A 12,135-nucleotide genomic window follows, 5' to 3' on the forward strand; every position below is an offset into this window, starting at 1 on the left:
ACTTTAGATTCCAAGACAGATTGAAAACGAAAGAATAAAAATATATTTTGTGCAAAGAATAACCAAAAGAGAACTGGAGTGGCTACACTAATATCAGACAAAGTAAACTTTAAGGGAAAAGTTTTTATAAGAGACAAAGAAGGACATTATATATGATAAAAGGGTCATTCGATAAGAGTATTAAAAAATTCCAATTAGAAACAAATCTACACCTAACAATAGAGTCTCAACATATATGAATCAAAATTGATAAAATTGAAGGGAGAAATAGGCAGTTCTGAAAAAAATGGTCAGAGAGTTTAATATCCCACTTTCAATAATTGATAAACAACAACAACAGAAGATCAGCAAGTAAATGGAAAATATGAACAGCACTATAAACCAACTAGACTTGAAGATGAAATAGACAATATGAATTGCCCTATAGCTATGAAAATTTTAATTATTAATTTAAAAGCTCTAAGAATATGAAATCTTCTAGATGGTTTCCCTGGAGAATTATACCAAACATTTAAGGATGAATTAACATCAACTTTATATAATCTCTCCCAGAAAATAGAAGATAAGGGAAGACTTCCTAAATCATTTTATTTATGAAGCCAGTGTCACCCTGAAACCAAAACTAGACAAAAAAAGTACAGTAAATAAAGTGCAAACCTCTATTTCTCATGAAGGTAGATGCAAAAATCCTCAATCAGAATATCAGCAAACAGAATCCAAAAATATATGAAAAGAATCATAGATAGTGACCAGGTGAGATTCATTCAAGGTACGTAACATTTGAAAAACAATCAATGTACTCTATTGTATTAATAAGCTAAAGAAGAAAAATCATATGGTCATGTCAAGCAATGCAAAAAAAAAAAAAAATTTGAGAAATCCAATACCCATTCATGATAAATAGTCTCAGCAAGCTAAGATCTATCAGTTTAATGCAATTTCAACTATAATTAATGCAATTCCTATCAAAGCCATGGAAAAATTCTTTATAAACACAGACAAGCTTACTCTAAAATTTATGTGGAAAGGTGAAGGCCCTAGAATAGTTAAAACAATCTTAACAAAGAAAAATAAAATAGGATGAGTCACTCTGTCCACATATTAAGGTTTACTCTGTAGCAATAGTAATCAAGATAGTGTAGTACTGGCAAAGGGATAGGCACATCATCAATGGAACTGAATGGAAAAATGGAAAACTCAGAAACTCACACATGCCCAAACTGATTACTGACAAATCACAAAAGAAATTCAATGAAAAAAGGATAGTCTTTTTAATAAATGATGCAAAAGCAATTGGACATTCATAGACAAAACCATATATATATATATATATATATATATATATATATATATATACACACACATATATATATATACAGTTTATAAAAAATTAACTCAAAATTGACTGTGGACTGAAATACAAAATGTAAAATTACAAAGCTTTTAGGAAAAACACAAAAAACAGGAGATTATCTTCATGGTCTATGGCTAGGCAAGAGTTATACTTGACACCAAAGGTATGATCCACAAAAGAATAAATTTATAAATTGGACTTTACAGAATTAAAAGCTTTTCTTTGTGAAAGATCTTGTTAAGGGTTGAAAAGAGAAAGTACAGAGTGGAGAAAATATTTACAAACAACATGTTTGATGAAGAACTAGTATCTAAAATATATAAAGAACTTCCAAAACACAACAGTAATAGTCAAACAATCCAATTAGAAAATGGGAAAAATACATAAATGGATATTTCACCAAAGAGAATAATACTATATCGATAGCAATGAGCACATGAAAAGGTGTTCACCACAACTACTCATCAGGGAAATGCAAATTAAAACCAGAATGAGTTATCAATCCATGCCTATGAAAATGATAAAATAAAAAATAGTGAAAATACCAAATGCTGGCAAAGATGCAAAGAAACTGGATCATTCCCACATCACTAGTAGTAGTAACATAATATTCCACAGTCACTCTGGAATACAGCTTGATACTTTCTTATAAAACATGCAATTACCACATGATCCAGCAATTGCACTCTTGGATATGTAGCACAAACAAATGAAAATTTCTTCACACAAATATCCATAGTGACTTTATTCATAATTGCACAGAACTGGAAACAACCCAGATGTCTTTCAAAGTGTGAGCTGGTGAACAAGCTGCGGTACACTGGATACCACTAAGTGGCAAAAAGCAATGAACTAGTAATACACACACCAACCCAGATGAATCTCCAGAGAATTAAGCCGAATGAAAAACGCAATCCAAAAGGTTCGATTCCATTTATATAACATATCTGAAATGTCAACATTTTAGAAGAGGAGAACACACTAGTGGCCACCAGTGGTTAAGAACAAGACTAGAGGGGGGGCGCCTGGGTGGCTCAGTCGGTTAAGCATCCGACTTCGACTCAGGTCATGATCTCGCGGTCCGTGGGTTCAAGCCCCGCGTCAGGCTCTATGCTGACAGCTCAGAGCCTGGAGCCTGTTTCAGATTCTGTGTCTCCCTCTCTCTCTGACCGCCCCCCACCCCCCGTTCATGCTGTCTCTCCCTGTCTCAAAAATAAATAAACGTTAAAAAAAATTAAAAAAAAAAAAAAAAAGAACAAGACTAGAGGGGAAGAAGTGTGACGCAGATGGGTGTGGTTATAAAGTGAAAACACAAGGGATCCTTACAGGAATAAAATTCTTTAGCACCCATACTATGGTGGTGAATACACAAATCTACACATGTGAAAAGATTGTGTAGAACCCAATATGCACACACATGCACAGAGTAATGAGTACAAGAGGAGAAATCAGAATAGAATCAGTCAATTGTATTAATGTCAATACCCTGGTTGTGATAAGATACAATAGTTTTTGCAAAATGTCACCACCAGGCTGAAACCAGTTAGAGAATATCATGAGATCTCTCTGCATTATTCCTTATAACTGCATGTGAATATGTAATTATCTCAGTAAAATTGTAAACCAAAAAATAAAACTGGATAATTTCATACTAAATTTTGAATCCTGCCCAGCATCCGAAGTGTTTTAAATAGGCAGTTGGGAGTTGTATTAGCTGGTTAAATGTGGATGACCAGTAGGGCTATGGATCAAAAGAATCCATATAATGATAGTGTGATGAATTCAAGGAGAAATCACTGAAGGCAGGGACACAGAAAACCTTAATCAGGGATCAAGTGAGAGATGACAGTGAAGCCAACATTGTACCCAAGGAAATGCAGACTAGATCAGTGCCTTTGGTCACCTCAGCACCCACATTTCCAATACCCCTTCACTTTCCCCAAGTTCATTTGCAATTTACATAATATGTGGAAATCTCCTAAAACAGAGGCATTTCCAATTTATTTCACCATGTTGAACTAATTCTTTTATGCCATATTTTTACCACTTTGATAAAATAAAGAAACGTTCTCATTCCCTGGTTTCAGTAATTTTATAATTTTATAAATATATGTGAAATAAGTTTTCCAATCACTGTGATAATGACAGGTTTTTAAAAATAATTTTAAGGTGTTTGAGGATTTGAAAGAAACATCTTACACTTGTGGTCTTAATTAATTTTAATTTAATGTTTAGAAAATTTTGATTAAATAAGTTTGTAATCAACACTTAAATGCCTGAGGAAATTTAATTTGTTAATTTTTAATGTTTTGATTTCTTAGTCTTACAAGCAGCATTTCAATGTTCAGAGAAGTATTATTTAATTCATTTATACATTTATTTAATTGTGTATGAAATAAAATACAACAGGAGTGAAGTTCCTTATGGGCTAAAGATCATAATAATTAACTTGCAGATCTGGGATCTAAGTCATCTGCCTCCATGACACCAGGCTGCCCTGGACAAGACTACATGCTCTCTTTACAGCCTCTCGGAGCTGAGTGGTCCTAATCTAGAAGGATGACTGGATCTTACCTTATGGGGTTGTCCATCCTGGACACGGTGAGGAATGCAGCAAGATTCGCCGTGTAGGAGGAGCACACGATGAGGGTGAAGAGCCACCAGCTGCCCATCACGATGCGCATGGCCATGGAGTTCACTGAGGATTCGCCACCTGCAGGGGGCCAGCACAGTGGATTGGTCCTGGGCTTCCATTCTCACTCCCATCCCCACAGAAGTACTCCAGCCTGAAGCCTGGCTTAGGGAACCACCACTGGGGATGGGCTGGGGAACAGGGGAGTGATTTGCTGACTGGTTATGGGGGACCACAATGACAATTCTGGGAAAAAACCCAAAGCCCGCCAATCTCAGAAAGGAATGAAGGCCCACCAGATACGAAAAAAACGTAGGATTGGCCTTTTAGTGATGTGGTGTTTGTCAAAATGCCAAGGATAGAGTTCTGAATATCAAATCTTCCAGTTAGAAGACTCTACCTCCCTGTGTTGTTTCCAGGGCTGCAACCTGATGTAAGATCCTTTTCGAATTTCAGATTCATAGAGAGTAGTCTCAGGAATTCTGTAAATATAGAATTACCTCCTACCTGGAGGGTTCCCCAGCTTTCTTTCAAACCTCAGAAATGAGATATCACTTTTATTAATATTCAGCCCTCACTAGACGACTTTTTTTTTCCCTGGGATTTTCAGAAATCATTGCCTGTGACTTGCAGTCAGAAGCTGCCCCGTTGAGGCCAATTATTTCTCCCTGGTCCCTTAGGTGGTAGCAGAAGAAAGCTTCTCACTGACTGTTCTTATGTAACCTTGCAAACAGGTGCTACAGGCTTTGCCATGGTGCAAATAAGGCCAACACTCACATTAGGGAACTTTGCAATTTGTTGTTTTGGTCCAAACTGCATAATCCTGTAACTCACCAAGTGCTCTCCAGACTTCACAAAGAAAGGGGACTTTGTATCTCAAGAATGGATGGAGTGCTGCTTAGATGATTACAAAACAATTGTGATTTTTTTTTTCCTATTAAGACTTCAAATTTAAGTGAGATTCAGTTTCATCTGACATACCCCATGTGCGTAACAATCAATCCGATGTGGGAGGGGAGAAAAGTGCAAAGCAGAACTCCAAAGTCAATTTTATCTAAAGTGCAGAATTAGGCTTTGAAGTTGAGTTCCTTGTCACTTCATTTAATTTCTATCTGATATAACTCAGAGAAACTGAGTGCAGCATGATATCAGTATCGTTCTAGAGATTAAATAAAACTGCATTTAAAAGGACTTTGGCAAAACGCATCTAAGGAATCTGCCAATGGGCAAGTTCTTCCAGGCCCGTAGAGCTACAGCAACATCAGGAAACCAGGAAAGTACCTTGCTGTACGAAGGCGCCGTAGACTATCCAGATGGCACTGTGCAAGGTGGCCGAAGCGGATGGTCGGGGCTGGGCAGCACTTTGAGCCCTCACGGCCTGTATCCGATTCAGCACAAAGATGAGCACACCCACCACAGGGATGGCGGCTGCAATGCAGGCCCAGACAGCAAAATCAAATGGAGCAAAAAGAGAGAAGATGCTGATTTTCTCCTCGGGCTTCTTGATTAGGATCCCCACTGAATAGTCCATGTACCGCTTGCTGAAGTCCACAACGCTCTCCCTCTCCGGGGTGATCGTGATGGCAGAGATGGCCAAGTCTGCTCTCTGAAAGGCAAAATCATCTGATCAGAAAGCAGTCCTCAGCTTCCTGCTGGGTCCCACCCTGTGTCAAGGCTCGCCCTCTGCCCTTTGGGTTACGGTCCAGAGGAAATGGATTCAAGAGGTGACACGCCGTGACCTTGAATACTGTAAAAAAAAAATAATCCAGCACTAAATTGTCTGCTTGAATTGTAGTTTGTCTTTACTTTCTTGTTCTTCTCACAAACTATCCCTATCTTCTTTCTTTTGCTGGTATTTCCCTCTACTCCATCCCTGCCCCCCACCAAGAAGTCCCTTCTCTCTTCTTCTAGGCTTATCTGCATCCTTCTTATACCTCCATTAAGCCTCTCCAAACTTCCATTAGCCCACATGATGTCTCCCTTTTCCGAGGTTCTTCAGAAATTATACGGTGAGTTGTACAACTACTTTATATCTCATCGATGTCTCGGTCCCTGGTTGTTTTGTATGTAGACTCTATGCCAGAGAGTAATGTCCTCCAAGCAAAAAGGGGTTATCTACTTCTCTTGATTGTCCACTGCCCTTAATTCATGGCCTCTCAGACATATGGGTTGATTCTTCATATAGTAAAGCCACGTTGTAAAGAGACTCTCTGGGCACTCTGTACTGTGACCTCTAAAGCAACTTGCAAGATTTCTGCTTTCCAAGATGGGATTAATTTTAAAATAGACAAAGACTCCATTAAGATGGAGTTAGATGTGAGATTAAAGCTGCCAAGACTGGTGGAGGTTAGGATACTTATGCCTAGATGGATGGTGGCAGCCAATAATGGGCCTGGAGTCCCCACTTAAACCACTGGAGCACTAAAATATATAATGACCATCCTGATCTTGACTCTTGGACCTCTAAGTGGGAGGCATCAACAGAACTAGGTTTATTTTAGGGGCATTTAGGTGGCTCAGTCGGTTGAGCATCCGATTCTTGATTTCAGCTTAGTCATGATCTCAGGGTTGTGAGATTGACCCCTGTATCTGCACTAGGCATGGAACCTGCTTGAGATTCTTTCTCTCCCTCTGCCCCTCCCCCGCTCATGCACAGACACACACACACACTCTCTCTCTCAAAATAACAATAAAATAATAAAAGAAGAAAATAAAATATCTCCTCAAAAAATAAAAATAAAAATAAAACTAGGTTTTAGAATAACCAGCTCTAACAACTAATTCAACCTGCATATGTAAATTGGGAAAACATACACAGAAAGATTTTATCAGAAAAAAAATTATCAGGTCTAATATATGAGCTAGAGGGGCAGCAGATATACTGATATTGTAAACTATGAAATCCAAAAAATAATATAAAAAAATAAATAAAATAAAATAAAATAAAACAAAACTGAAATCCAACAACATATCTAGAGCAAGGAGAAAAAATGTTGGAGGTAACGTTGGTGAAGCTCTCCTCTTAGAGTTGTTACATTTGCATCTCTGGTTCTTGCCTCTTTTTTCAAAAACTCAAGATCCAGGGATTTATTTTTAAAGATTTAGAGAGTTCAGACCATAATGAAGGATTAAGAAGAGATCTAGTGGAGCAGGATAGGTTTACAAACATAGGAATAAGGAAAAGTAATTAATTAAACCAGGTCCAGAAGAAGTACAAGGGATCGACTCATGACACAGGTAGAGGGATGGCTTGTAACATGAGGAAAACAATCTCTATGGGATATCGCTGAGGGGCCCAACAAAGCACAAGGTAAGGAACTTGGGCTGTCCTGAAGACCTAGCTGAGGTTAGAGACCACACATTGTTCACATACCCATCTGAGCAAATTTGTGATTTTCTCCTCTAATTCCATGCAGCAACTTGGATGTCAGAGTCAGCGGGTAGATAATATAATCAAGTCAGGGTTTCAGTACAATAAGAAACCCAGAACAAAAAGAATCACAAAAGATGAAGGGAACAGCATTATCTGATCAACCACTGAGGGCACACCAGGCAGGGAAGGATGCAGTATCACAAGGGCACAAAATTCTTACAGAAGAATGAACCTCAGTGGAACAGGGCAGATACAAAAGACCATATATCATATGACTTCATTTATGTTAAATGTTCACAAAAGTATTTCTATAGAGATAGAAAATAGATCAATGGTTGCCTAGGGCTGGGGTTGGGAATGGGATTAACTGTAAATAAGTATGAGGGATATCACTGGGTTGATGGAATTATTCTAAAACGAGGGGCACCTGGGTGGCTCAGTTGGTTAAACGTCTGACTTTGGCTCAGGTCGTGATCTCATGGCTTGTGAGTGTGAGCCCCACATTGGCCTCTGTGCTGACAGCTCAGAGCCTGGAGCCTCCTTTGGATTCTGTGTCTCCCTCTCTCTCTCTGCCCCTCCCCTACTCATGTTCTGTCTCTCTCTCTTCCTCAAAAATAAATAAACATTAACAAATTTAAAACTAGATTATGATGATGGTTGCACAACTCAGTAGATTCACTAAAAATCATTGAATTGTATATCCTAAATGGGTGAATTTCATATATAAATTAATACTTCAACAAAGTTTTTTTAAAAAAATCTTAGGGGAAATTGGAGACATTTGGTCTGCCTTTATGAGTTTATAAAGGAAAGGACCAATGTTTTAGGAGCAAAGGTTCAAAAGAGTCAGAAGGTTAACAGGCAGTCGTCATGGAGTGAGACAGTGACAGTAGTATGTAGGACGCTAACAAGATGCATCTGTACGGTGCTGATGTGGAGCACAAACAAAGGTCACTGGAGGTGAGGCGGTCAAAACGCTGGGAGCCCAGGGTTGTCCATAGGGATGTCAGAAACATCAAAGTTGGTGGCAACATCAACACTAGAGAGGGAAGGCTTTAGCAGATACCACCATCATAAATGATTGTAAGGAAATGACCCAGAGGTCATGGGAGGACAGGAAGCTTGGATGGGAACACAGTGAACTGGCCTCATACCATGAGTCTCAATGAGGATCCAGGCTCTATAGGAGACAGGAAGAGTAATTATTTGAAACTAATCTGAGGAGGTAGGGAATGCTGTATCACTTACACACAACAATACAGACACATGCACACACCCATTCACACACACACACACACACACACACACACACACACACACACACACTTGCATATACACACCCCACCTGTGGGTCATGAGGGAGAAAAGAATAAGCATTCATTAACTTCCCATGAGAACTAAGTTCTTATTTCAGCCCAAATATGGGGGTAGGTTTCAAGAAGGTGTATTATAAAGCAGGCTCAGCAGATAGGCTCAAAAGGAAAGACAGCAATCAGCACTGAAGGAAAACACAGAGTTCCAGGAAATGAGAGAAATAAAAGAGCAGAAATGGGTGGGTTGAAGAAAAGAGAGTCTTAGTGAGTAAAGAGTGAGTGGTAGGCTGTGGTTTGTTTAGTTAGTTCCAAGGTTCTAACTGCCTAATGGATCAAATTTAGATATCACCCCAGAGGCAGACTAGGGTGCCCCTCCCCATGGTCCTGCTTTTGGGACCTACCTTGCTGATGAGCTCCCCGATCATTCCGTTCCAGGAGGTGTTATGGAGCTGGTGACCATACCTGCCATCGGGGGCTTGGTAAATCTCATATTTGAAGCCCAGAGCTTTGGCCAATGCATCCAGGACATCTATGGAGAACCCTTTGTAGCGCTTGGGCTGTCCAAGGATGTTCTCAGCCACCATCACGAAAGGCTCTTCCTGAGGACAACAGAATGGATGTTCTTCAATTAAATAACAGGTTCATTAACACATATATTTCCAGGGTATTATTGGAAAGATCAACCTGATGAATCATAGCTTTAGAATGTTTCCCAACATGGGCATGTATATGCGCAATTTAGGGCTGGAGTCTGAACATCTCTGCCCTTTTTTAAAGCAGTTTATGGAAACTCAGAGCATAGTACATAGGAAGATCCCTGCAACCAGCATATTGATGGAGGAATGGAGATTTACTTGTCCTGTGTGATGCTATCCCAACTTCTGCCCAGAACCCCATTGCCAGAATGACATGATTTGTTTTTATTCCTTCATTTGTGACATTCAGGACTCTGTCCTTAGGAAATGCCATAATTCTTCAGGACCCACATAAGAACTGTGGTTACTTCTCATCCAGGATAAAGAACTACAGTAAAAGCTCTATGATGTTTGATTGAGAGAAGACAGAATTACATCTATCAGATTGTACTAGAAAATGGATTCTGATTCATGGGAGAATGTCATACCATAAGTCAAAGGACAGGACAGAATTAAACCCCACAGTGTCCGAGCCCAAAGCCACATTCACACATTCTGTGCTTTGTCATGTGTGCTCCTGTAGGGCATGCGGTCCTCTGAAAAACACCTCAGCCTTCCCCGCCACAATCCTGTGAAACTGACCAACAGTGGACTTTTGGCAAATAGCCTCAGAGAACGTACCTCATTAATTTAACTGGGAGTGTGTGTGTGTGGGGGGGGGGTATAATGCCTATTATGTGATGTGCATTCAGGGAATGCAGGAACACTGCTGCCAAAGGCTTCTAGAGCCAAGGAGATGTCAGTGCCTGATGCAACAGAGGGGACATTTGAACCATGTCTGGCCAGCTGATAAGAAGTAAATCCAAAATGTCTCCTACAGCTCTGGAAAGGTGAAGGAATTGAAAAGAAGATGATTCTAAGATCTCTTAAAGATCTAAAAGTCTATGATTCCAGGACATCCATGCAGAAAAATTGCAACAAATGGTTTTCATTATAAAGTCTGTGCCACATGGGGGTCATCAGCAGGATTGGGTGCTGGGAGAATGTCCTCCTCCGAGCATCTTTCTGGGGACTCTGGCTACCAGCAAAGTTCTCTTAAGGACCACGAGTAGGTCAACATACTGTTTACATCCAGGAGCAGGTAGAGATGGGCCAGCAGTGGATCCAGATTTGTGATCTTTCTGTAGAGCAGCCCAGTCACCTCCCATGGAAGGCCCTGGGGCAGAATCTCCGATCTTACTCTTACGTCATTATTTACAAAATTATTTGCCAAAGAGGCCTTATGAACACTCAAGCCACTACTCAAGATCCCCTTCTCTCCAAACCCAGTATTAAACCACATGGAGAGAAGCCTCTAGCTCAAAATCCTGAATGGTGAACCTCCCCAATATGCCCATGATCCTACCAAGACAGTCACCACTTTGAGAGTCAGTCCTTGGAGGCGGCTGCCCATGGGCCTCTCTTGCAGGCTGCCATTCAGACCTTTCTCTGAGTCCCACGTCGCCAACTGTGAAGGAAAAAGGGAGTGTGAGGGACAGAATGGGCACCTGTGTGCACCTAGGAGCTCGTCTCCTAAACTGGGATCTTGAGTCAGGCACAGAGGCGGACAGCAGTCCAATCCATTTCCCAGACACTCAGAGCCATCTTCAAACCTTAGAAAGAATACAGGTGTGATAGAAAGTTCCACTTCTTCCATCAGCTCATCTGGAACTCAAGGACCTGCCACGTCTTTAAAATAAAACCAATCGGTAAGAACTTGTTTCTAGAATGAATATTTCTGTATAATTTTATTCTGCCTGCTCACTGAGGTCATGTCACTGTGTCTCCCACAAAGTGTCTTCTTTCTTAATTACAACTTTACTTGCCTGGGCCAGAGGGCCCTTGAGTTCAGCCATCGCTGCCACCAGGGCAGGATGACAATCAGCAGTGAACCAGGTAACAAAGACCCACATGTACAGCTTGTTTTGCACCCTGATGCCTAGTGCAAAGGTCAAGAGCTCACTGCCTGTCTTCACTGTAATGCATATTTCATAATTTTGCTTGATATGCAGGTATAGGCTAAGAATACACATACTCTGATCCACCACATTTTCCTGAGCTTGCAGAGTTTATCCAATAGGCTGATGCATCTCTGACAGGCACCCTGAGGTGGTCAAGGATACCCTATCCTGGCTCAGAAACAACAGGAGACACAGAAGTTCTTGGGACCTGCTTCCCCTCTCTGCATCCCTGTAGCGTCCGGGCAACCATGATGAACTTTTTTGTCTGATCAATGATTCTCAATCATTAATTGGTGAAATGTAAACAAAATACAGATACCAGCGCCCATCTCAAGGGAACTTAATCAGGATCCCAGCACTGAGGGATCTTAATACTTCCCCAGCAATCCTCATCGAGAAACCCTGTTCTTCTAGGTCACTGCATATTAGATTCTCTTAAGAAGGCTTTTAAACATATTGAAGGCTGGGACTCACCCCCAGAGATTCAAATTTAATTGGTCTGTAGTGGGCTAGATATGAATATTTTAGCTTCCCAGGTGATTCTAATGCACAGCCAGGATTGTAAACCACTGCTATAGATTAAAGCAGTGATCCTCAAACTATAATATGCACACAAATTACCCAGGGATTTAATATGCACTTTCTGATTCTGGAGCCTGTGATTATTCCTGTCTAACAAGCTCCCAGGTGACACTGCTGCTGCTGATCTATGGCCACCATTTAAGTAGCAAGGGGTTAAATAATCAAATAATCAAACCACTGCAGGCAGCATCTACTCTTCATCAGAAAAAGTCCACAAGTACCCTAGTTAGGCTGAACAGAACTATT

At 40.3% G+C, this 12,135-nt stretch overlaps 1 protein-coding gene across 4 annotated transcripts in view; it reads right to left on the bottom strand.

Moving 5' to 3' along the window:
• The window catches only part of GRID1 (glutamate ionotropic receptor delta type subunit 1), a 698,930-nt gene that overhangs the window by 110,353 nt on the left and 576,442 nt on the right, over window positions 1-12,135 (bottom strand). For all 4 annotated transcript variants that reach the window (XM_045040238.1, XM_023240627.2, XM_045040236.1 and 1 more), the window contains 4 exons: window positions 10,713-10,814; window positions 9,074-9,271; window positions 5,268-5,592; window positions 3,929-4,067 (listed from right to left, as the gene is read on the bottom strand). In XM_045040238.1, coding sequence (XP_044896173.1) covers window positions 3,929-4,067; window positions 5,268-5,592; window positions 9,074-9,271; window positions 10,713-10,814 — 764 coding nt within the window. The remainder of the gene's footprint in view (window positions 1-3,928; window positions 4,068-5,267; window positions 5,593-9,073; window positions 9,272-10,712; window positions 10,815-12,135) is intronic.

Source organism: Felis catus, chromosome D2 (assembly GCF_018350175.1).
Source record: "Felis catus isolate Fca126 chromosome D2, F.catus_Fca126_mat1.0, whole genome shotgun sequence".
Taxonomy (NCBI): Eukaryota; Metazoa; Chordata; class Mammalia; order Carnivora; family Felidae; genus Felis; species Felis catus.